Genomic DNA, 26925 nt, shown 5'->3' on the forward strand with positions numbered 1-26925 from the left:
GAAGGATTGAGGCCTTAAAAAGATAGTTGAAGGCTAAGATATCTCCTCTAAAGAGAAACCTATCTAGTATTTCTGCCATGTTACTAAATCCTTGCCTTCTATTATTCCAAGTGAAGGTACCATTATCAGTTTTTATGTCTACCATATTGTGATTATTAATCCACTCTCTGAAGTCTACCAGAGTTTGGGGTTCTCTTCTCAGACCACCTTCTTTCTCAGAGAGATCAGAGATAGCGTTAAAATCCCCTCCTAAAAAACAATTCCACTCTGGGTGAGAGGTTAATATTGATCATATTTCATGGCACAACATTGCCTTCTCATGTGTCAAAATGGGACCATAAATATTAAAGAGAACAAAGTTTAAATTGCAGCTCAGATGTTTAACAGAGACATCCATCCAATTTTTGTTACTGGCTACCATATTGACTACAATCTGCTTAAGATCCCATATAATTCCCAAGCCCCCTAAGGCTCCCACCATAGGTATTGCTTCCCATTCTAAAAGACATAATTTCTTTATGAAGATTCCAATTTCAGATTGATTAAGTTTTGTTTTCTGGATTAAGGTTAGTTCTACTTTTGAGGCAAAAATGCAACGCTTTAAAGTGCGTTGCTTGTTAGGAGCATTTAAGCCCCTAACATTCCATGTTAGGACCTTCATGGCTGAGTGGGAAGGAACTTCCCCTTCCTTGCATTCATAATCATTGTTATTTTTGCCTGCCCAATGACTTCTCCATCCATATTTCTAAGTTCAGCTATGGATTTTCTACCTTTCTTCTTTGGAATTAGGCCACAATATGGTTTAGTCTTCTTTCCTAAACAAGGACCTAAATCCAACTTGTTCTCACCTAAGGCTTCGCCCTCAACTCCAAGGGTTTGGCTTCCCAGTAGAGTTGCCTCATCTTCCTCTATAGCAGTGAATTGGTCAAAAGGGCAATCCAACCCAAGGGTAGGGCCTAGATCATTCATTTCCTGGTCTATATCAGTGATCTCATTGGTCCCCATTTGTTGTTCAAGTAAATTCAACTTCTCTTGCACATCCACTTTGAATTCCTCTACGCCTATTAACAAACTTTGTAGCTCTGCTTTACTGTTAAGGCGATCTACCCTATCATCATTATTCCTATTAGGATCCATATGTTTGCTAATACTTCCAACTCCTTCACTTGAGTATCCTAGAGGGGTGTCATGATTGAAACCCTCAACCTGAGTTTGAGCCTCAGGAATGTCCAACCCTAGTTGGGCCAGAAACAAGGGATTAACATCTTCACAATTGGGTTTATCTAATTCAGGACTCATATCCAACCCCAATGCTTCAGATTCTTTTAAAGGGTTTTCCATGGATACCTTGTTGTCAATCTGTGGTTGATAATTCTTATCAGAATTCTGAGAAGAAGATACTAAGGATACCGGATGGGTATCATCAGGAGTTTCCAGATAGAAACCACCCTTGTCTTCCATAAATTTCACATTAATTCCAGGGTTCGTAATCTGAGATTCCATTTTGATGTGATTGGCCTCTTCAATCCTAGAGTCCTTAATTAAAATATTTGATATATCAATGAATCCATTATAAAGAGATGGATTAATAGTCCAAGATCCTCGACCTGATAGAATTTCTATTGGGTCAAAAGAGTTAACATCTGATTTTAATTCTATAAGCAATTTTATATGTTTAAACTAGTCTTCCCTGTCAAGACCTTTGCATCCAATGTAGATGCCCAACTGTTGACCAATAATTTCTAGAATTTGGGGGAAATGATATTCAACAGGGAGAGGGCCCAAATCTACCCATCTCTGAATCCTACTAGGCCTAAAAGCAAATGGGTTGAAATTCGGATACCATTCCATAAAAGAAAAACAATGACCTTGAAATAACCTAACTTTGCCCAAAAGAATTTCTTTTTTAATGTTTAAATTCTTACAAAAAATAAATAAAACATCATTGTCCAGATGAGAGATACTCACCTCCCGAGAAAACCATGAATACCACCAGTCGATTGCTTCCTGAGCTGGGAAATCCATACCATTCCATTTAACCAGAAGCCCTATCTTGTAATACAAATTCCACATCGGATCGCGCATTGATGAAGAGATTTCAACTGTATTATTGGCTCTAGATTGTGAAGCTCGTCCCTTGTTCACAATTTTGGGTGAAAAAACCCTAACTTTTCCCAGAGGAACAACATTTGGACCTGAAACCAGAGGATAAGCCAGGTTCCGACCTTTGGGAGCCCCAAAATTCCTTTTGTTTTTACCAGGTTTGCCATTAGTGACTCTATTTTCCACGACATTAGTATTGGATTTTTGGTGAATATTCAGGTGAGGGGGAGCACATTTATCCACCCAAACCCCATTTTCAAACACCCATTGAGGGCGATGATTGTCAATCGGATTAGGTTTCAAAAGAATCACAGTAGAGGGTTTTTTAATTGTTCTTAGTTTTGATGCCAAACCTTGCCAAGAATTTCGAGGGTAGATAGAATGCCCTCCATGTTAGAAACTCCCATGGGGAGCCGCGTGACCTTGCAGAGCCTGAATACTATCCTTTTTTTTTCTGCTTCTTCCCGATCACAGTCTACCATTCCCTGCAGATGTCGCTCCAGGAGGGAGCCGATTTATGAAGCTGGTATTGCGTTATTCACATATTTCTTCGCTCTATAATTTATATTATATAATTAATTTAACTTTTTAAATTAAAAAAAAATATAATTTTACGTTATAAACTATGAATTATATTTTTAAAATATAATATTATGATATATAATTATAAATTAGTTAATAAACTAACACACACACACACACATGAAATTATACATTAGTCAATAAATTAATAAATATACATTGGTTAATAAATTAATAAATATACATTATTATTATGTATATAATTTATTACTCAGTACACATTAATTCTCTTTATCTCTCCCTCCCTCTGTCTCTTTTGTCATAGATCTCTCTCTCTCTCACTCACACACACACACACACACACTCTCTCTCTCTCCCTAGGCTCTATCTCTATCTCTATCTCCCTATCTTCATCCCTCTCTCTATTGCTTGTCTAGGTCGCCTTCTTTCTCTCTCACTCTTACCCTCTCTATCTCTATCTCTCCTCCCCCCCCCCTCTATTTATATTTTATTACCTCTCTCTATTTATTTATCTCCCTCTTCCTCTTTCTCTTTGTCTCCATCTCTACACATATCTTCTTTGCCCCCTCTCTCTCTCTCTCTCTCTCTCTCTCTCTCTCTCTCTCTCTCTCTCTCTCTCTCTCCATATTTGTTTTTCCATCTCTTATTCTATCCCTATCTCATTATCTCTCCACATCCCTTTCCTTCTCCATCTCCATCCCCATCTCTATCTTTGTCTCCTCTCTCTCTCTCTCTCTCTCTCTCTCTCTCTCTCTCTCCTTATTGCATACATAATTTGAGCTTGTTGGTAATGGAGTTTGTTTATCTTCCTATTCCAAAGGTTTTGTTTCAATCATGTTTGAATCATTGTTCCTAAGAGTCGTTGTACAAACAACATCATTTGCTTAATGAATTACTAAATGACCTCATGTACTACACAAACAACAAATAGATCAATTTTTTTTCTAATTGACCTTCCACACCTCTTTGAGATATCCATTACACATTAAGATGCCATTGCTAGTTTTAGTTAAATTATATAATATTAATTACTATGAAAAACTAATGTAACCAATAGTGTTCTTGAAACTTATAATTTAAAGCTTACCCACCCTATAAATCTATAAGATCACTGCTTGCACTTTTCTGCGCAAATATAAAAAGAAAATATTTAGAAAAATAAAGGAAAAAAACTTTTCAAAACCCTAAAATAACCCAATCATCAGCTGATATATAAAGCATCGGGCGGTTTGAAAGCATATATTTGGTGTAAAATACAAAAAGGTTGTCACTGCGCAGGTTTTGTTCTGACGACGTTAGGGTTGCAGCAACAGCAAAAATGCTGGTATTTATTCTACCAACTCTCCCGCTTCAATTAAATTCTCCTGAAAGGGTGTTAGATCTTTGCTCGGCCGTCCTAAATTGCTTTTATCTCTGGATTTTCCCAATAATTATTATGTATACTGGTTGCCTGGAATATATTGCGGATTTGGTAAATTAGGAATATACGAGCATTTTAGCGGTTATGGCAAAATAAGAAATAATAGAAAATGACAATCGGTGTCTATGTTTACCAAATGTTTTAGCTTTGATCGGATTTTCCATTTTTTAATAACCCGTTCAATGGCCAATTCCGATCAAGGTTGAATGCTAAATTTTGGGTGGGGTCATGGGCTTCCCTGAAATGTTTTAGTGTCGAATTGGGTTGTCAGATCTTTCTTTGATTTGTTTCTTTGTAAAGTTTGGGCGATGTAGCTTGTGATTGTTACTCTATGACCTTATTCTTATACGAGTTTTTCGCAGGCTATTTCAACCTGAGTCACATTCTTATATACGTGTTTTCACCATTACCAATTCATCATAACCCTCTTGACGGGTTTTCCAGTTACCTGTCCATATAAATAAGAAATAATTAACTGCTCTTTTATCATGATATCGGATCAGTTAGAGTTCGTTAACATGTTTTTGGGATGGTGCCGAGGTTAAAGAGTATCCTTGTGTGGAAATTTTTTAGGTCACGAATCGCTATCGTTTTACTGCTCATAACGATCATAGAAGATTGGAAGTGTTGGAATTTTGCAGATCCTATTTTTCCTCCATTCTGAATGGTTTCGACGAAGTCAGTGGGATATAGTCCACTGATGAATGGCTGCGAATTTGTCTTTTTAATTTAAAATTAGGATAATTGGGATTATGTTCATTATTGAGTATGCTATATTTCGTGCGATTGGCAGTAGTATTTTATGATAATCCCGACAGTTGATCATCTGGGTCACAGTTTGGGGCTTTTTCTGTACATACGTGAAGCTCCTATCTACTGGAATCTTTTAGGGATTTTGGATAACATGAGTCTATAATCATCATTTTGATGAAGCTTTTATGATTGGACTTACAAATATATCAAGCATTGTGGATGCACATTGAAGTGCATCTGGACACCTTACATAAATGTGCATTCTTTATGATATAGTTTCACACAGCTTACATCCCTTTTCACTCTCTAACCTAGCTATTGAAAGCATGTTTGCTTGCATCGTAGCTTTATTAGATGTTAGCCAATTTGACAATTTGTTGATAGGATTAAGATATTATTAGTTGAAGCCCACAATGCCAGTGGAGTTCTTCCTTTCGTTGAATAATTCTTTTTAGTCTTGTGGCCAGTGATACACACTAATTCATTATTGTTCTAATTCTTTTAGAGCTTCTGGATTTGATTGTGTACAATTTTTTTTTTATCATCAACGTTTTGAATCACACTAGTGTGATTCATCATCAGGATGAGAAAGAGTTCAAAGGAGATGAAAATCGTTCATCTCCTTTGAACTCTTTCTCATCCTGATGATGAATCACGGAGTGTGATTCAAAACATTGATGATAAATTTTATTTTTGTACACGATCAAATCCAAAAGCTCTAAAAGAATTATAATATGGATTGTGGAAATCTGATAGTATTAATCATTATTGTTCTTTCAATTTCACAGCCAATGAAGAAAATAAGAGAAATAATTTTTTATTGCGGATCCTAGCAGCTAACACGAAAGAAATACCCACTTAATTGTTGTGTTCCCTCTGCAGATTCTAGATCTGGATATCAGTTTCACAGCGCCAACACAATTTCTGATAATATGTTTTGGCTATCACAGCCATTTTACAAGTTACATTAGGGTACATATGACTTTTAAAGTATTTAGCTTTGGGATGTACTGGACAGATTTGCAATGATTACCAGTCTAATAGTGGTGCAATGGTATGTCAGTTTGTAATGCGTTTTTTTCTTGAAAATTCATGTTGGCGTGCCTTCCAAGAAACACCTGTAGATTCTGAAAGACTTCTTCATGTTCCCGAGGAGTCTCTTGAAATTTTTTCTAATCTCTGTCATGCCACTTTTTCTAATTTTGTTTATGCATATATCTATGTTCTGTGATGTTTTGGGGATGGGTATGGCAGGACAGTAGTCTGGGGGCCCTTTTTTAGGACAGAATTGTGTGTGTGTACCTTTTTTCTACAATAGAGGGATAGAGAAGGAGCTGGGATGGAAGTATATACGTAAATGAGTTTTAAAAGAGTGCTATTTTAATCTCTACATTTCAACATTCTCAACCAAGATTCAATTATTTAAAATCTTATTTTATAGCCTTGATGAAATCTCAAGTATTATTTTTAAACATACGAAATTGGGTTTTAGTTATCTAGGATGATTGATTTTGGCCATCCTTGGGACAGCTGTCTCACAAACGTTTCTCGATGTATTGTATTGTGATGGGGACATTCACATATGTTTCTGAATATATTGTATTGTTATGGGGACATCATGAGTTTTTGGAAAAATTGGGGATGACTAGGGAACACTCTTATGCTATTGATAGGAATGGTGGTTTTAGGGCTGTTTTATGGCCGATTTTTAAACTTATGGGTAGAAATATAAAGAGATGTGCAAACCGGCCTTTTTAAGGTTAGTATTAGGGTTAAGAAATTTATTATTTTGCAAGAACAAAGTTTAAGCCTAGACGAGGTTTTTTTTTATGGCAATTATTTTTAAGGGGTGGGCATGTTTATAAATAATCATGATTTAACTATGTTATTCCTTAAAATCTAGTATTATGTAAGACACCGATATCAAAAGTGACTAAGCTGAAGTTAAAAAGGGCAAGATACTATTAAAAAGATGTAGCTATATAATTTATTATTACATATTTTTGGTAAAAAACATAATATTTAGCATTGTAGACTAAAGCAAATCACAAATAGAGCCATTACAATTGAATGGTTCGACAACAAGCAAGTCTTTGTTTTTGATTTCTTCTAATTTACAACCATTGTTCGATGATCTAGTAATAACCTATCACCTAGAATGGCTAGAGAGGTTGAATGGCCAAACAAAACACTTGTTTGTTTTCTAATTTCCAGGTATTGAATGCTATTATGTTTTGGAATTGATTTGCAGCTTGGATTTGCCCTATTGGGAAGAACACAAACTACAAATCACATATCTTGTTTAAATCCACATCAACTCGAATTGCATAGTTGAATTGAAAGTGCATTGGATTGTAATCCAAGACTTTTGGTAACATAGGATTTTAATAAGAATTAGTGTGTTCCACGGGGACACTTCTCCCCCCACCCCCCTCAGGCCCACGTGTCAGAGACAGGGATGTGGTGAACCTCATTGTCTCGCCACTGTCGCTAGTGTGCCACCAAAGATGCGGAGACGTCTTGGCGTCTCCGAGACTCCTGTCCCAAGATGTCACAAAAAGCAATTTAAAAAAAAATCATACTTTTGGTTTGCGGGGAAACTCAAATGCGTTTCCCTTCACCCCTTATATCGTTGGGTTTTTCTCACATCTAACACTTTGTGCAACTTATCATTGCTACCCCTAAAACCCATTAGCATCTCCACTCCCAAATCCCCACTAGGCTCCTAGTTATTGTTTTGATATTTGATTGGAACATTTGATGTTATGGATTTCATATTCCATGAGTTTTTTCACCCTCGTAGAGTTTGAGTCTCGATTCAAGGAGTGAAAGAGATGGATTGAGTGATTTTGCTATTTAACTAATTTGGCAAAGTTTTATTTGACATGTAATTCTTATACATGTTTTCATAACTAGTTTTTTCAAGTACTGTGTATATCCTCCCACTACCCCTCCGCCACCACCCCGCCCCTAACTTAGGCTCTTTGTCTCCTCGTCCTCGAAACTTGCCCCCGCATCCCCCCATCCCCTCGTCCCGAACCTCTGCGGAACACTGAAGAATTATAAACATAGGTAGAAAACATGGGTTTACCCTTGAAATAATAGGGATGTGTTCCATGACATCATACTAACCCACTTATGTAAAATTAAATGGTTTTTTAAAAATCCTACGCTCTTTTAATTTGTTGGATTTTCTCATGCTTTATATATGTACATGCTTATTCACTATACTTGAAATGATTAGTAACTATTCTTTGTTTTTATGTATAATTTTGTTTTCTAATTTATTTTCTTCTTTTGCCATTTTTCTATTTGAAACATGCATAAATGAATTCCAATTACACTTTTGTCACATTGTGATGATGTCATGTAAATGAACTACAACTATTCCCATAATAAAACATTGTCTTTAAGAGTTAAATAATAATGTAGCTTTTAGGAAAGAGAGATCCCTTGTGACGTCACAACTTTTTTAGTAGTCTTTGGTCTTTTCATTTAACACCTTCCTCATAATACAAGTGTAACGGCCTTGAAGAATCTCTTTGTCAAGTTGAAGGACTTATAATAAAAGTGATGGGATAAGTTGTGTCTAGTTGTATCTTGTAGCATATGTGGTTGTTACCATGTTTTGTTAATTATGCCCTTAAAGGATTGAATTGTATTTGCTTGCCTTTTCTTGATACAACACTAATTCCTCGCTTGGCAATGCCTATGGCTTGTTAAACATAGCTGATGGGTTACATACCCATCTCTAGTAAAGGGACTTGAATTAAGGCTCCTTACAAAATTTGTAGTCTTTGGTTGTTTCATTTAACACTTTCTCATTATACAAGTTCAATGGCGTTGAAGAATCTTTTTATCAAGCTGAATGACTTTTAAAAATGATGGGATAAGTTGTGTCTGGCTGCATCTTGTAGCATATGTAGTTGTTAACATGTCTAGTTGCATCTTGTAGCATATGTAGTTGTTAACATGTCTAGTTGCATCTTGTAGCATATGTAGTTGTTGTTACCACTTTTAGTTTTTGTTAAATATGCCCCCTTGCTTGGCAATGCCTATGGCTTGTTAAACATAGCTAATGGGTTATATACCCACCACTAGATGAAGGGCCTTAAATAAAGGCTCCTTTAAAGAAATCTGTAAGTTAAGGGTATAAAAGGTAGGCATAAAAGAGGGTGGAATAGAAATGATTCATCTCATTGAACATTGGAATGTGTTCCCCTTACTACTAAACATTTCTAATGAGACAATGAACATTGTTGTCGAGTCTTGCAATTCTTATTCAGATAAACTTCTTTTTATTTGTGTGCATTATCCATTTGATTACTTTGTTAATGCATATGGCCTATGTCTTCTTCACAACATTTTAATTTGTGCAAAATTTATTCATGTTTTAAACATAAGATATGCACAATAATACGTGCAAGGAGTCCAAAGCTATGAAGACATTTTCACATAGGATGTCCTCTTGCAACCACCTTGTCAACAGTGTTGCCCTTGATAGTTGGGAAAAATGTTGGCACCTCCATCCAGTTTAACTATCTTTAATCGGTCACAACATAATTGCACATCTATTTCTTCTATTAGTCCATGCTGTTTTTTTTTTGGTATTGTATTGTAAATAGCTTACCAATAGCCAAAAATTTGCAGATTTAGTAGTTCATCATGACAAACTACAAGGTCACATAGGGTCACCATAATCTATTTAACCATATTGAGCACAAATCATTGATTAACTTGCCCATAATAAGTATTGTTCATAAGATAATTGGCCTTAAGATATTTTTCCAATATCTCTAAGTGTTGTTCATCAATTATTTACTTGTGTATACTATGGATTGATGCAAATTTGGTCCTTTAGAAAGTCAACATTGGAGGCTTATAATTGTATATAACATATAGCTAAGTTATTGGTCTTTGGTCTTGGACTTGGTTTAGGTTTTGGATTTGGGGGTTTGGTCAAAAAGAATTTGGGGTTGGGTTCATCCATCCATAAACTTATAAAAATCAGAAATATATACATATTTGCAATAGTAATTAAGTTGAAAATTCCACACATATTTGCATCACATATTGTATAATAAACAAAACCACTATAAAAATATAAATATTACAATGTCAATTAGTCAAATTCGGATGTCATGATGATATATTATATGTTAAAATTAAAAAATAATAATGTGAAAAAAAATATAATATTATATAATTACAACTTAACTGAGAAAAATATATAACATTATATAATTAAAATTTAATTAAGTTTAATGAATGGTCGAAATCATGAAATGAAGAGTTGTGCCCCCCTCAAATATGAGATATAAAAGGGAGATCATTTCATTTGAGAAGCACACCCATCAATCATCAAATGGGGAATGTGGGAAATCAAATTGGAAATAGATTATCATTCTTAGATGCCGAGATAAGCCGTCACTAAGTCATATCCAAAAATCTAAGCAAATTTCAAAAAGCCATGATTTTATTCTCACGCGGACACAATCTGTTTAAGTTTATCTGGCTGTGTCATTCCTTTTCAAGGGAGGTCATTTCCTCTTGCCAAATCAGGTTTTGTAATGGAGGGGTCTGAAGTTTGTAGGGAGTTGTCAGTAAGATTGAAATCGTTCCAAGTGGAAATGACATTTGATGTGATGGATTCGCAATTTTGATTGATCACATGGTTTGATAAGAAATCTGCCTCCTTATTTGCCTTGCGAAATATGTGCTTAATTGAATAATCCATTTTTTCTAAGATCTCTTTGATTGCAGTGAACCACATTATAGATTTAAACTCGAGGCTTTGCCAAAAATGGCAACACGAATCACATTGCGGGAGTCACCTTCGATATCAAATTGTCAAAGGTTCTTCTCTAGACATAATTTTAGGCCACCAAGAAGAGCCACATATTCAACATCGTTATTGGTGCCATCAGGGAGTTTAACTGATCCTACCAATTCTCCAATATCGTTTCTAATAATGAAGTTGACACCAATTGGGCCAAGATTTTTCTTGAATGCTTTGTCGAAATTTAGTTTCAGACAACCTTTTGGTGGGAGTGACCACTTAGCATCTCTCTGAGTTCTATTGTTTTGTATCAGCTTTGGGGAAATCAAGTGTGGCCATTCTTTTGACATTTGATCATCCTAGGCAATAAAGAGCTCATGCTTTCTTTTAGCAACTTTAGCATTAATTTGTTCACAAATTCACACTTCGGTTTTGTTTAGCACGGTTCGAAGTGAAGACTCCTTAAATTTGAATATGCGTTCATTCCTCTCCTTCCAAATGTGGCAACATATCATTTGCAGAAATGGAGAAACACAAACCACCTCAAACAGGCCCCTAATGGACTATCAACCAACTTGTAAAAATTTCTTTCAAGGAATTTGGCAAAGCTTGTTGCCAATTTATCTTTTTCAGGAAACATACCCAGCATGCATTAGCAAAGTCACATTGCGCGACTAAATGATCCACAATTCTCCACTTGTCTTGTGATAGAGATGTCACCAAAAGGGGCCCATATAACCCAACTTCATTAGGTGGTGTCCTGTTAAAATTCGATTTTGAACAGCGAGTCAGGCAAAGGCCCTGACTTTTGGCAGTATATTAGCATTCCAACAGAAATGTTGCCACTCACACCGCTCAACCTCTATCACTGAAAAGGTCGTAGTCAAGCTTTGGGGAATAGTTGCTCGTTTTTGCATCTCACCATATTATTTGATCTTCCTTGTAACTCGCTGAATCGAAATAAAACATTTTAAGACATCAATTTAGCAACTTTTACCAGAAAGGAGAGAAACACAGTAATTTTTTTTTTTTTTTTTGATTTGCAATAACTGAAGAATAACTAAACATGACTGATATTTAAAAATAAGACATATCTATGCTGAAAGAATGAACATTTAATAAAATAGTAACTTAAACATTTCAATTTAAAAGGAAGTGAAAGGGTTTAGAGAGTACATTTCTTCTGATGCTAATGTTCTGAACTTCATGACTTTATCAACATACCAGTGGGGAGGGAAAGTATCATCAGGGCGCTTTTTTTGCCCAACCACGGACTTACTAGTCCTCCGTGCCATATCTGACTGGACTGGCCCGATCCTTTGCAGGGAGGTAACGGGAAGTGGAACTCATGCCATCTGAGACTTGGTGTTTAGGACCTACACGAACTAGTTGGTCATACACTAAGGGTCACTCCCAATTAGTATGAGACTTCTGACTAGAGGTGTATCTGGCTCTAATGATCTGATGGTAGCTTGCATTATGCAGCACCACCTTGGCCAAGGTTTAAACACTGCAAGCACGATTAAACGTGCTGTCAAGGATCACCACCCTTCTCGGCATAGGTCTAGGGTCAAGTAGGTTCAACTGAACTTTTTTTTGGAACTATGACCATACAATTGTTCAACATTCTTTTGATATCAGCACTAATTCTTTTAAGAAGTAACTGCTTTAATTTTTCTCATACATGATTGTAAAGGTTTGTAATGATACAACTAATACCCTGTATAGGGAAAGTATGGGGCATAGGGGCTGCCAGCTGTCCGTTCATCCCTTAAGTTTGGAAAGTACCCACGTCTGACATGTCTCTGCTGTCTTGGCAATTTTGAGAGTATTCTCTCTATCGAAGATGCTATCTGCATCATGGACAGCTGTGCTCCTCTACCCACTACCTTCCTAGGCTAGGGTTTTAGTTTTTAACATGATCAGGGAATGGTAAATCTCAAGATCAGATAGGTCACACTTGCTGCAGTTATGTTTTCTAGACTCAAGCAATTTCTGTAAAAGCTCAATTAAGAGGTAAGAAGTCTTCTTATTACAAGTCTTTGGATATGCATCTACTCTAATCTGTGGAGTGCTGCTTGTATATCGTTTTCCAGCTTGCTACACTGATTATTGGTTTAACATCCATACACATAACACATACAGGCACAGAGTAATATACATACACACATATATATATACATCTACTGATCTACCCATATTTGTTTTGGTTCTTCAAGTTACTCAAGCTAGCAGCCTCTTTCATGATAACCAATTATGACATACTGCTCTTTTTCAGAGGTTTAGATTTTTATTTTCAAAAACATCATAATGATTGCTATTACAGTCTACCACTGATTTTATTTTGAATTTCAGAGATTTTGCTAGTAAGAAGGGTTTGTAACAGCAAATTACCCGAAACAGTGGGTATGTTTCTTTTATAATTGAAGAATCTCCAAACCCTACTCAACATTCAAGATAAATCACAATATTCTGGAACTGATTGTTATTTTGGAGGTTTCTAAAAGGATTTCGGGTTTATTTCTGAGTATAACAGCCTAGTTTAGAGCAATACTGCTCTGGTATTTAATTCCAGAGGAGCTCATCATGGTCCTTGAACTATAAATCATTCTCTTATTTAAGAAAAAAAGGTGCAGTCAAATACACACAAACATCCATCCAGAAAAAACCCTTAAATATACTTACACACACACACACACACACACACACACACATATATGAGAAATGTGCCTGAATGCAGAAATGCTGTTTCAGATTTCCTTTTACCCTTTTCCAAAATTAGTTGTGCAGAAATTTAAGTAACTTTTCCTTAAAAGTTCAGAAAAGCAGAGATTTAATATACTTTTATTTCTCTCTTTTTCTAAACAGAACCCAATAACTCTAAACCTCTACGTAATGCACAGAATTAAGCTTTTCCCTTCATACAAATTCATTCCAGAATTCAATCTATAAGAAGAAACAGAGGAAATTCAACTAGTTAGGTTTTGTAAATATTACATGACCTGGTTATTGATGAACAATTTGCTCAGAATTTCCTGCACAATGCTTTCACGACAAACACTCTTACCGTTCTTCCACGCTACCTGAATCTGTAACTTCCAGAGCAAAACTCTTTCTGCCGTTTGAAGAAGTAAAAGTGTCTATCGTTCTTTTCATGAGACCCCTAAATATCTCCAAAAAAATGTTTGCCCCCATCCATTGCCCTAAAACTAGGCTTATTTCCCAAACCGCCTAAAGAGGAGTCACGAGAATTTCTCTTCTCCGCCTCACACCATTTCCTTGTGGGTTTTCTTCTCAATGAAGACTCAAAATCATGCCAAAAGCCCTCTCCAATATTCAAAGCTTCTTATTTCGATACAAGCAAAGACCATTTATTTCAAATTGCCCAATAAAAATGTATCAAGGTTATGCGATTTTAATTGTTTTATATGCATAATGTTTTTTTTAATGCAAACTTCCTTTATTGCTCGATAAAAAATATATCATTCCCATAACGAAAATATGGATATCTCCATTTATTCTAAATGCTCGATAAAAGAAGCTTTATGTATTGCGCTAAGGAGGGGTGAAAGTCTTTGTTTAATACCCTTATTACTTTATGTCACATATACCTCTAGCGGCTAGAGGTTTTTTTTTTTAACCCCCCTCCTTCACACTTAACTTCATTGAAATTGCCAGATAGTTGGCATAGATATATATTTTTTTAAAAGAATTTTACTTAGCAAGAGTTTGCATAAAATATTTATATATTTATACATGTGAATCTATATACCTTACCCAGTCATGCCTATGGGAGCACGTATACTGTCGTGTATACGTATTCTCATATACATGTTATTGCATAATCTATATACATTGATAGATATACACAATAAAACACGAGCCCTTGCGAAATTTAATTAATAATTGATAAAATAATTAATTAATAATATTAATAACGAATTACCTCGAAAAACAATCAATAACCTAGAGTTGTGAACCCTAAAATCTTTGAACGGACCAGGTAGGGTTACCTGACACAACGACTGGCAAAATTACCAAGGTGGACATGACACTACTTGACTCAGGGTTAAGGTTTCAGATGGCTTAAGTTTTCCTTCTCTTTACCTCCCGACCTGATGATGCTTTCCCTCCCTTCGCATGAGGATGACGATCTCCTGCACACACTTGGCCAATTTAACCAGTTAGATCAAAATCTTGTCCTATTTTGACATTTCATAAATCATTGACAAAAGTAAAACATCATGTCATAATGTTAACTTATCAAGTCATCAATTTATCAATCATGATTCATTAAATCATCATTCTAAGCACAATTGTCATCATTCAAATATGCATGAACATCTAGGCACTTTCATTCAATTTAAACATGAAAAACTAGGGCAGATTCATTCAATTTAAACATGAGAAACTAGGGTACGTTAAACATCTTGCAAGTATAGCATAGATACATTAGGGCAAACATATATCATGGCGTAATCACAACATATTAACAACTAGGCCACAAGTGGGATGTAACATTCTTCATTTCCCACGACAATGTGTAGTCTTTTCAACTCTCCTAGTAATGTTTCTTTGCTGGCAAGATCAAGAAAACTGAAATCTCTCCATTTAGTTATTCTTTGGTCTATGGTCTTGAACTTCTAGCGGAAGAAATTTCAATGGCCTTCACAATCCTCAGAAGCTCAGATAACGGTTTATACCCATTCCAAGAATCTAATCAAAAGCCCTTTTTCTCCCGTTTCCAATCGTCCAAGAAATGTGATTTGTAACCAAGTCTCTACACTTAAACATAAAGTTCCATATGGCTGATCCGACTGGGGGATTAGCTATAGTTAAAATCCTCTCGTGCGTAGCATCGTCCAAATACTTTTTTCTCAACACCACTGCTCACAAAGCCTTTCGTTCTTTGTACATTCACCACATTATTTTTGCCCCAAGAGTTCGATCTGAATCATGATGTCTCTCATTTGCGCTCCACCTGTTTCCTTTGGATGTTTCACAACATCCCATGCCACCAACGAGATTTTATGTTTATCATTCGCTCCATCCCAAAGTAACTTTCACTGAAAACTAGTTATCTCTTGTGCCAATTTTTTGGTAATACCCATTGTTGATAGAAGGTAGATAGGAATAGTAGAAAGGATTGACTTTATCATGGTAAGCCTACCTGCAAGGGTTAGCCATCACCCCTTTAGTTCTCCGTCTTCTTGCCAAACTTCTCAATGGTCTCACTTCACAACTTATTCCTCACCGTTCCATTGAATAGAGGCACCCTAAGGTAAGTTGATGGGTTCTTTTGGATGGCAAAGACCAAGATATTGGCAATACGCCTTTGCATTAATGTCCCAATATTAAAAAAGAAAATGCTGGACTTTTCCACATTATTTGATTGACCTGAAACAGAGCAAGATGTGTCCAATAAATGCCTAATATTTGATGCTTCCATGATAGAGGCTGGGCCATATAACAACATGTCATCAGCGAAAAGATGATTTGAGAATGGTGGCATAGTTTGAATGACCTTAATTCCGTTCCAAATACTATTTTGTATCATGGCTTTGATCTTTCTGCTTAAGGAGTCTGCCATCTAAATAAATATTTAAGGGGGAAAGGGAATCCCCCTATATCTCAATGCTCTAAGACTTGAAAAAAACCACATGGAGGCCCATTTACCAGAATTGAATACTTGGGAGAGGATATACACCCCCATACCCAATCGATCCATTTTTTTAAAATAGAAATCGTACTTTTTCAAAATTAGCAGTAGAAATCTTTATTGTACATGATCATAAGCTTTGCACACATCTAGTTTAAGAATCATACCTTTGAGGTTACCTTTCTTGATTGAGTGCAGTACCTTGTGGGCAATTATTATACCATCAACAATATTTCTGTCTGGGACGAAACCACTTTGCTCCAACAAAATCAATTTGGGCAATATGATCTTCAATTTGTTTGTCATTACCTTTGACATTGTCTTGTATAGTGTGTTGTATAGAGAGATTGGTTGGAAATTCGCAAAGATTGCAACGTTCTACTTCTTCGGGATCAATGCAATATTGATGTTGTTCATCTCTTTCAAAATAACGCCTTTTTTCTTGGATTCCTCCACCACCCCAAGGATATTAGATGCCATGGAGTCCCATCATTTCTGAAACACTAGTGTCTTAAAATTGTCAGGTCTAGGGGCTTTGTCTAACCTGAGTTGGAAGTTGGCCAATTTAACATCTCCAAGTGTGGTAGCCGCGGTGAAAAATTGGTTTTCCTCTGTTACCGATTTTAAAACTGTCTGGGCATGAAGTATGTTTTGAATTGTAACAAAGGACAACCAATTGATCTGTTTTGAATTGTGAAAAAACTTGGTATTAAGATCACCTTCCTTCAATCATCTTGCGACTTGGACTTCCGATAACATTCTTTGCTTGCCAAGAATTTGTCGTATTTAGAGAGAAGTTCCCTTTCCTTCAGAAATTTAGTTTTTGACATTCCGTTTTTTATGACAAATCGACTCAATAGATCCATTTTCCCTTAAGTCCTTATCTTTTCTTTAAAAATGTTTTTGAAGACGTTCTTATTACAATCCTTGAGTTCTTCTTTCAATGTTTGAAGTCTTTTGCAAAAAATAAACTTTTTTGTCCCCTTGATATGCCTTGATTCTGTCCACCAATCCTTCATGGTATCAATCAATCTCGGGCATTGAAACCACATTTTTTCAATTTGAATTGGCTCTTGACAGTGTGAGACGCTTCTATTAAATTCAGCTCTACAGGAAAATGATAAAGAAATGGGATTGATTTTATGATAGTTCTTGGCTGAATGTTGGTACTAGCCCCAAATATCCCATATGATGAACTGATCAAGTCCCTTTGCGATGTTGGAGTGACCTCTTCTCCTATTCGTCCATGTATATTTCCCAATGGCAGACCATTTTTACTTACAAATTTTGCGAAGTCAGATTGCACTTGTCCCATATGCCCTAGTCCGCCACGTTTATCACTTGGATGGAGGACAACATTGAATTCTCCACCCAAAACAACTTTCTCATCGTGTCCATGTAGGTCACTATGGATTTTCTCCCACAATTCCGCTTTCTTCCTAGTTTAAACCGGTCCATAGATGTTGTACAAAATGAATTGTAGGTCCTACACCAAACTAGTCACCTCCACTTTCATCCAACTCTGTTTGATGTGAAGCAAATTGGCCTTGACTTTATTCGTTTTCCACATTATACATAGACTGCCTTAAGCACCAATAGCACTCGAGGTAGTCCCATCCCGGCCACTATAATATTTCACGAATTTTTCTGCTTCATCCTTAGACAACTTTGTTTCATGTAACAACACAACTTCGATCAATAGATTCATGTGCCACTTAACAGGGTTGCTAAGATCCCTAACATTCCATGTGAGGACTCTCATTGTTCCCCAAGGGAGTGGTCTCCTCCCTTGGACCTAGTCATGTAAGTTCAGGTAAGTTCTAATTGATTTTTGCTTTGGTAGCAATCCATCCTCTACTCGCTTTACTATTTGTCTTTCTCTTGGTTCTTCTGTCTTATAGATGTCGTCTTTTGTGTGCTCGCCAATGTTTGGCTTATAGTTTCTATCTTCTATGGTATCCAATTCATCACCAATCTCCTGTCGAGATATGGGGATTGGGTTATCAACCAGAGTCGCACCATCATCCTTATTTTGTTGTGTTTGTGCCTCCGTACTTTGGATTGGATTGTTGATGTCAACAATTAATTGCGATCTTTTACCTTGCTCGCATTCGTGGCTATTTATCATCCCTATTAGAGACATGTTTGGTTTCGTTATCCCCTTATCAATTTTTTGTGAAGAAGGTGTTGGGGGATCCGTTTGATATCCTTCCTCTAGGGTATGGCCATTTACTTCATTAGATTTCGGTATCCATTCGTTTTTTGATGGAATTCTACAATTTTTGACACTTTGATTTCTCCTCAGACACCTGGTACGATAAAACTTTTCGTCTTCCACATCAATTTTTTGTGTCCAATTTTTGATTGATGTCTTCAAATTTAATGTTGCTGGAAGGGGGGAGATATTCAGTATTTTGATACGCGCGTTTAGGATTTGATCATCATCCCCCATGTCTATTGCTAGAATTTGCCCTATATTGTCTCCGATCCTTTGTAAGCAGTCTTCACTCCAATATTCAAAGGGGAGATTATAGAGAGGTAACCACAAGGGCTTTTCCGTTGGGCAAGGAATGGTTGGGTCGAAATTTGGAACCGATTTTTGTGTATAGACAGTGTTCTCCACATTGCCATGGGCCGTTAGCCAAAATATCATTCCTATCTTCTTCATTGTCAAATTCAATTGTAAAAACTGTCTGGGCATGAAGTATGTTTCTTTTGCATTATGCCAATTCTCCATTATCCACACCTTGATTTCATCCCGACTGAGTTTTTTACCCATTATTTGCCCGATAATAGTCATGTGTTGTTTATAAGCACAAATATCTCTATCCACAATATCCGAGACATCAATTTCACCCACCATGCTTTGTGATTCCTTCTCTCTAGGGTGTGCAGTCTGATTGAGGGTTTCAAATTTTTGTTTTGCTCTGTTCTGCCTATGTGCCATTAATTATCAATTCTTTGTATTATGATATTGTAATTAATATTAAATTATTATTAAGATATGATTGTATTATTATGTTTTAATATATTCTTGCTATTATATTTTTATATTTCCATTAAACCCTCTACTAAGCAAATTTTTTTTTATTACCAAATTATTATTATTATATTTCTATTAAACTCTTGACTAAAGCAAAAAAATCTATTAAGACTACATTATTCTTATTCTTATAATATCATATCAGTATAGATCTATTTTATATTCCTTTATGATGTGTGATTGTAAACTGTTCCTTTATGATTCAAGTAAATTTTCCTTGATTTTGTGCATAAGTGGATGATGGACTTAAAAACATTGGACTTTGAGTTGAGTATTTGAGAGATTATAGGTGCAAGTTTCAATGAAAGATCAAAGCACAAGGCACATTCCCTTTAAATGAGACAGTTGCGGTTGAAATCTATTTGGATTGTTAAAGAGAAAATATACGAGCCCCGATTCGGCAGGGATTAAGATAAGCCCACAAGACTGGTGCATGAATTTTTTCAAGGCATGTATTAGTTTTCTTGAAACCTATTTAACATGCACGAAATGCTAGACTATATGTTTAAATCATTCATGTACTGGTATTGTACTCCTTGCAGGCCTTCTGAACCTTCATGTAAATGACGAGCCTAAATGGAATGTAGTTCCTTAAAAATTGTAGGGCATGCATTTAAGCAGCGAATTTCACCAATTAACAAAGCATTAAGAAATTTTAATATAACCAAAACAATCTTTAATTTTGATATTTCTGATAGGAACCATTCTGCTTTTGGTTCCACGTCTATATACTGTTATGTATATTCTTCTGCTTCCCACTTGATTATACAATTGTCACTACCCTATACACTTGTCTTTAAGACTTGGTGGTCAGTGTTAAATTGAAGCTCCAAATCATCACAGTTTATTAGCATATGAAAAGGAAATTTGTCCCAACTTAACCTTGATAATCTAAACAACCACCTTGGTATTATTGTTGACAATTAAAATGCTAATTCTTTTGAATATTCAGGATCACAAGAATTCCAAGAAAACAAACCTCTTTAGTTGATAACAGGCCAATGGAATTTCTTTTCAGTTTGGTCTGGCTTTCTATATTTATTTTTGGCAAGCTATAAGGTTCAGACATGTTAAAAAAGTCAGATAAAAGCCTTAGTAGTTATGATATTGTCTACTATTTCCTCACTAAATTGTGTCGTTGGATTTAATATACATGGAAATCATTATTACAAGCCTAAGGTAAATGACAGTAGTGTGGAATACTGAGAAAAAAACAGTACATCTCTTAACCATTCCATGTTAATGACCTTAACATGGAATGATACTAAAGAACATGCCTCTATGTTATTGTCCCTAACATCTACCTGCCATTTGCCTCAGCAACCTGATGAAATATGACAAATCTTTGATGCTGAACCACGTCCCAGCAGCTAGCATGCAGTTCTACACTAAAAATCAATGAAAAACCCAATTAAATGGTGATTTAGAGTGGTTAGGGTGTCATGCAGGTTGATGGATAGTAAATGCTATTTTCTTGCAATTTTTTTCTCAATTTTATTTTGCAATTCTAAACCTTTAAAAATTGTTGAACATCATTGAAAATAACAGCTGGTTAAATCATTTCGGCTGGAGATATTTTAAATATCATGAAAATTGGGATTTTGTGAGGATTTATGCTTCTCTGGATATGAGATCTGCTTCCGTGAAGCTCAAACAGATTGCAAACTGACCACTGTTTCACTTGATTTGCAATTGTGGTGGAATTGAGCTGTGCTTGCAAAATTGTTCTTCTCTGTGTAGAATGATCTAGGAAATTCTGCCCCATGGAGATCTATTTACCTCACCTTGTGATACCTGAATCTTCAAGAGAAGTGGTGGTAATAGACACTGTTGAGGAGTTTTCTAGGTGAGCATCTTTACCTTGGGTCAAACTCTAGGATCTGTTTTAATTTGTTTTGAAGTTTGAAACAAGGATCAAAGACCGCAAACAACCATGTGAGGTGACTAATCTGTTTCTACTGGAGATGCTGATGTAAGCTGAGGATGCAGTTAGTCCTGTATGCTTGAATGATAATGCTATTTGTTGTTTGGACGACTGATCAGTTGGGTTAGCCCTTCAACTTCTTATTATCCAATTTCAGTTATTACATAATGGCTAGTAGGAAGGGGTCAGCATGGGCTCAATTTAAAATTTGAATTTTAAAAGTGGACGGGTCAATTTCATGTCATGGAATTGAACCAGGCAGGTGAATCAAAAAAGTGAGGATCGGGACCAGTCACTAGGGATGGGTGTGGATGAAGCTAAGTTAGGTCACAGAATTTGCCAACTCTTTTGTGGAAATAGTCTACTTTGCATTAGTGATTCTGTAAAGTACAACACAGTCAAAGTGAGCCCAAACTGATGGGAAAAGTGCTGGGTACGCCAATTTTCACCATTACAATTATAATATGTTTCTTGATCTAATATTATGGCTGTTTTTTGCACGAAGTACCTCTAATGGCTTGCTTTGTATATTGATTTACAATTGTAATATATATTTTTTTTGATTTCCCCCAAAAAACCTAGTGGCATTTGACAATGGAGATTAACGTGTATGAGAACAACCCCACTTGTGGAAATCCTGAAGTGGATTGTTATTCTATTTACCTTGTGGAAGCTCACAAGTGTAGTGTTATTATATTTACCTGGCATATTAACTTGTTGATGCCCACAAGTGGATTGTATTTCTATTTACCTTGTATATTGTTCAAAACTTGTATTTGTTGTGTTAAACTTCCCGAGACTTCCTGATCAAGCTCTTTAATAAATTCAAAAATGCTTATTCATCCACACCAAGAGTACCTATTTTAATGTTTGAGTCCTTTGTTTGCGTGGTATATATGCAGCTGTAAGTTCTCTGTTTTGCTTTGTATGTATGATGTTTTTGAGTCTGTCATGTGATTCCTTCTGGTATATGCTATTTCTTATCTTGTTGTACAACCCCTTTTTCTAAGCATTTTGATGATTTATGTCGAGGTGAATTAAGGTACCAGTCACTAGCAAATCAAATGGCTGTCTTTCAATGTCACTACTGTTCTGTGCTTCTGGAATATCATAGCTGTACTGTTTTATAATGTTGCTTTTTCTCTTTCCATGTATCATTTAAATATCTTTAAGAGTGACCTTTCTTTCCTTTCTTTTGTTCTTCTCTTGCAGATTTTACATGCAGGAGAAGGCAATAAAAATGCAGCTAAGGCACTCATTGCTGCAGAGTATGCTGGTGTAAAAATCAGCCGAGCACCAAATTTTGAGATGGGTGTAACAAATAAAACCCCAGAATTTCTCAAAATGAATCCTATTGGCAAGGTATGCTGTGCTACAATAATTATATTGTTACTCAATGCTTTTTAGGACAATGATTGTGGTCCATTTGGTCATTTCTTTTCTTTTAATATTCGTTCAGATGAATATGTTGGTTAATCTCATATAACAGATTCCTGTTCTGGAGACACCTGATGGGCCTGTTTTTGAGAGTAATGCCATTGCACGTTATGGTGAGAACAATTTACCTTAGATTTACTGAATGTTTTCTGTAGAGCAAGTGGGCTTTTAAAATGAATGTTACTGATTCTTGCATTTTTTGTCCAGTTGCACGATTGAAAGGTGATAACTCCCTATTTGGGTTTTCTTTAATTGATTATGTAAGTGCCTGGTGCAAATATTTTATTATTTTCCCATCCTGAATATGGATATGAAAATTCACAAGCCAATGTGTGAAGATGAGTCTTATTTATGAGTATTGAATGTACTGGATCATTTCAGGGTCATGTTGAACAGTGGATTGATTTTTCTTTTTCGGAGATTGATATAAATATCTCACGATGGTACCTTCCTCGAATTGGATATGGAGTTTATCTTCCCCCAGTAAGTTCCTTTTCTGTTGATAATGTACCAAATCTATTGGTGCAAATGGTCAAAGCTGTCATTAAATTATATATTGCTTGCTGTTGCAGGCAGAAGAAGCTACAATTGCTGGGCTCAAGAGAGGTTTAGGTGCATTGAATACTTACCTTGCTACAAACACCTACCTTGTTGGACATTTCATAACCCTGGCAGACATTGTTATGACTTGCAACTTGTACCTTGGTTTCATTCGTTGTATGACCAAGGATTTCACTAAAGAGTTTCCTCACGTTGAAAGGTATTTTTGGACCATGGTCAATCAGCCAAATGTCAAGAAGATTTTGGGTGAAGTTAAACAAGCAGATGCTGTTCCTCCAGTTGCACAAACAAATAAAAAAGTCAGTCAGCCTAAAGAGCAGAAGCAAAAGCCTAAGGAAGCGCCCAAAAAGGAACCTGCAAAGCCCAAGGTCGAAGATCCTCCAACTGGGGAGGAGGAGGAGGAGGCACCAAAGCCAAAGCCCAAAAATTCTCTTGATCTTTTACCACCCAGTAAAATGATTCTTGATGAATGGAAGAGGCTTTACTCAAACACAAAGACCAACTTTCGGGAGGTTGCTATTAAAGGTAGGTTAACATCATATTGAGCTCAAATGGTTCAGTTTGTAACGCTGTAGATTGAATGATTGTGTTTACATTGCTTTCCAAATCCTATTTATATAGGTCCATATTAAGTTAATGTATGTCAAATAGCACTTCATAATTTTATCCTTTTTGGCATATCTGCACAGGTTTTTGGGATATGTATGATCCAGAAGGATATTCCTTGTGGTTCTGTGAATACAAATACAACGAAGAGAATACTGTTTCCTATGTTACACTGAACAAAGTTACAGGCTTCTTGCAACGGATGGATCTGGCACGCAAGTATGCATTTGGGAAGATGCTCATCATTGGTCAAGAACCTCCTTTCAAAGTCAAGGGGTTATGGCTCTTGCGTGGGCAGGAGATCCCGCAATTTGTTATAGATGAGTGCTATGATATGGAGCTATATGACTGGACTAAGGTGGACATTAGTGATGAGGTACAGAAAGAACGAGTTAATGCCATGATTGAAGATCAAGAACCCTTTGAGGGTGAGCCTCTGTTGGATGCCAAATGTTTCAAGTGATCCAATATTTTGGTTTCGGAGGTTTGGGCTTGTGTTACAGTAGTAATATAATTTTCTGAATTTTTGGTACAATTTAAACATACCAAACTTCAAGGCAATTTTTTTAATGATGAGTTGCCTTTCAGAGTTCGGAGAGAGATTTAAGTGTAATGACTAGATTGATTTCGACAGATTGAATTAATTATCTGAATTGCCGTTGCTACTATTTAAAGATGATTAACTTCTGGTGGGTCTTATGGACAAAGGAATCTCCTGCTTGAAATCTGTGCCGATTGCCTGTTAATTTTGCTTAGGAACTTAATGCAGATGAAGTTCTATCTGGTGCAAATGATCAGTTTTGACGCTACAATTTGGAATTATCTTTTGATTTCTGACTAACAATTAAAGTGTTTTGAGGTCTATTATTGATTGTTAGTGCCCTGAGTGTATTGATTACCTACTTTCTTGATCAAGAACATATATTCTGGCTCGTGTCTTAGTTGGCCATCCGATTTGAACTGATACAGCATATCGATGGCCTTGAAAATTAGCTTATGAATTTGATTTGATCCTATTATCTAGTGTCCATTAACTGCCAAGGTAAATATGCAGTTACGTGAATATTTGCATCCGCTGGCAGGGTCTGTAAATATGAGCTTTATATTTTGTCACTATATGTGGATTAGTACATAATTTTAGATACACGAGTGTGATTCATTCATTTTATGCCTTGTAGTTTTTGATTGTGATATCAGATGGGTTGCTTAATGAATTTACCACGGACCTGTGAGGCTGTATGACTAAATTGATGAAAATAGGGATGGGGTTTGGGAGGAAATATTGATCTAAACACGAGGAGACTGATTTTTTTTCAAATGATTAAAGCTAGCTCGTTTGCTTGTTAAATAGGGATGCCAACTGATTCTGTTGTGATTTTTTAAATAGTGCCTAAGAACTTGAGTTTTTTCCCCCTATATGAACGAATAAGGTTGGAATAATAGATGAAAGTTGACTATAACAAAGGGACAAAAAAAGGTTCTTTCGAAAGCAATTTCATCGATTATATTAGGATAATCAGCAGTTTTAAGCCTACTTAAACTTGTATTTATTGACTTAAATGGGAAGATTGTAATTAAGTCATAAGTTTAAGAAAGATAAGTCACTCTAAGAAAATTAATTAACAGAATGATGATATATTCAATAGAAGTAGAAATTACAAACCACAAGGAGTTTGGAGTCTAAAGGAGAAAGACGCCTTCTAGGACGTCAATTCATCGTGCAGACAGTAGGAACTTGGAGTCGAAATGAGGAAGCCATTGTTCAGAATGTGAGTGCTTTGCATGGATGTACGTGCTTTGCGCTGTTGTCTGTACAATCAGAATACAAAAGCTTTCAAAAATTGTGAAAATTTTGATTTAGTTGCTGCTGACTAGTTTGCAAACTCAAATGATCGCTCCATGAAGAGGTTTGGAGATGTTGATGTCCACCAAATATGGGTAAAGTTGGAGTGGCTAATATTATATGTAGTTGAGTCCACCTTCAATAACATTTGCAATACCCTCAAAGCAAGTATCTTCCTAGAAATGAATAGGGAGGTAAGGCAACTCTACCAAACATGCATGATGATGCCCTCCTAAATGACACAATGTTTTTTTATGATCAAACAACACAAAACACACAAGACGTTAGAGTTAGTCAATCAAAAACTAAAACATATGAAGGCATTCCAAGAGAGACACTAAAAACATGCTAATGAATCTAACTAAAAAAAGTAAAGACAATGAGACATCTCCAACTATCTCTTAGCATGAGATTAGCTCTTTCTCCCTTGTTCCTCTCCTCTCCAAGTTCCAAAATAGTGTAGCTCTCAGCAGCTTTTTGCACTATGGATGCTTATGGAGGATTGAGATTGTAATATAGCTCTAAATGTGAAATAAAAAGCTAATGCTAATGCTAAAATGATATATTTTAACCAAAAGACAAAAGATTAGATTGTTTATGCTAAAATGCTCTCTAAAATGTTTATAGCTTAGATGCACACAAGTTTCAGGATCTGGATTATGAAGGAATGGGCTCTATTTATAGGAAAAATGGAGCAATGGATGGCCAGGATTGAAAGGTTTAATCAAGGGTCAAGCTTGAAAGTTGGGGATCCATGTGCACAATTGGCACCAATAAAATAGTGACAAGTGTCAACACAGGATTGGGTTGAGAGAAGAGGTTGGAGGCATTGAAGGCCTGAGAAGACCTCATGGTTATCTAAAGGCTAAGGGTCAAGTCTAAGTTAGGATTACCCACTGGATTAGGAGTTAATCCAAGGATAAACCTTTGTGCAAATGATTAAGAGATAATCATGGTCAAAACATTAATGACCTGATGAGACCCTTGGGTTGAGTAGAGGTTGAGTCAAAACAAATGTTTTAACCATGTGGAAGGGTTTGAGTTAACCATTAATGGTTATTGGAGACTTTGGGGATTAAGTGGTTGAAAGTTGGAAGCCTTTAATGGTTTTCAAAGACTTTGGGGTTTTTGGTGGTTGAAGGTTGAAAACCTTCAATGGTTATTTAAAAGAGGAAAAGGGGGATTTAATTAAATAAATTGATTTTATTTAATTAATTGATTTGTATTTGGTTTAATGAATTAATTAAAATAAAT

At 36.0% G+C, this 26925-nt stretch overlaps 1 protein-coding gene across 1 annotated transcript; it reads left to right on the forward strand.

Annotated features, from left to right (window-relative positions):
• The first annotated feature begins 3815 nt into the window (after positions 1 to 3815).
• On the forward strand, positions 3816 to 24502 carry LOC131030242 (elongation factor 1-gamma). The gene is made up of 7 exons (XM_057960968.2): positions 3816 to 3970; positions 22437 to 22586; positions 22714 to 22774; positions 22869 to 22921; positions 23043 to 23144; positions 23234 to 23747; positions 23912 to 24502. Exons 1-7 carry the CDS (start codon positions 3965 to 3967, stop codon positions 24289 to 24291), a joined length of 1266 nt encoding a protein of 421 aa, XP_057816951.2. The 5' UTR covers positions 3816 to 3964; the 3' UTR covers positions 24292 to 24502.
• The last annotated feature ends 2423 nt before the right edge of the window (positions 24503 to 26925 follow it).

This window comes from Cryptomeria japonica, chromosome 6 (assembly GCF_030272615.1).
Source record: "Cryptomeria japonica chromosome 6, Sugi_1.0, whole genome shotgun sequence".
In the NCBI taxonomy this organism is placed as follows: Eukaryota; Viridiplantae; Streptophyta; class Pinopsida; order Cupressales; family Cupressaceae; genus Cryptomeria; species Cryptomeria japonica.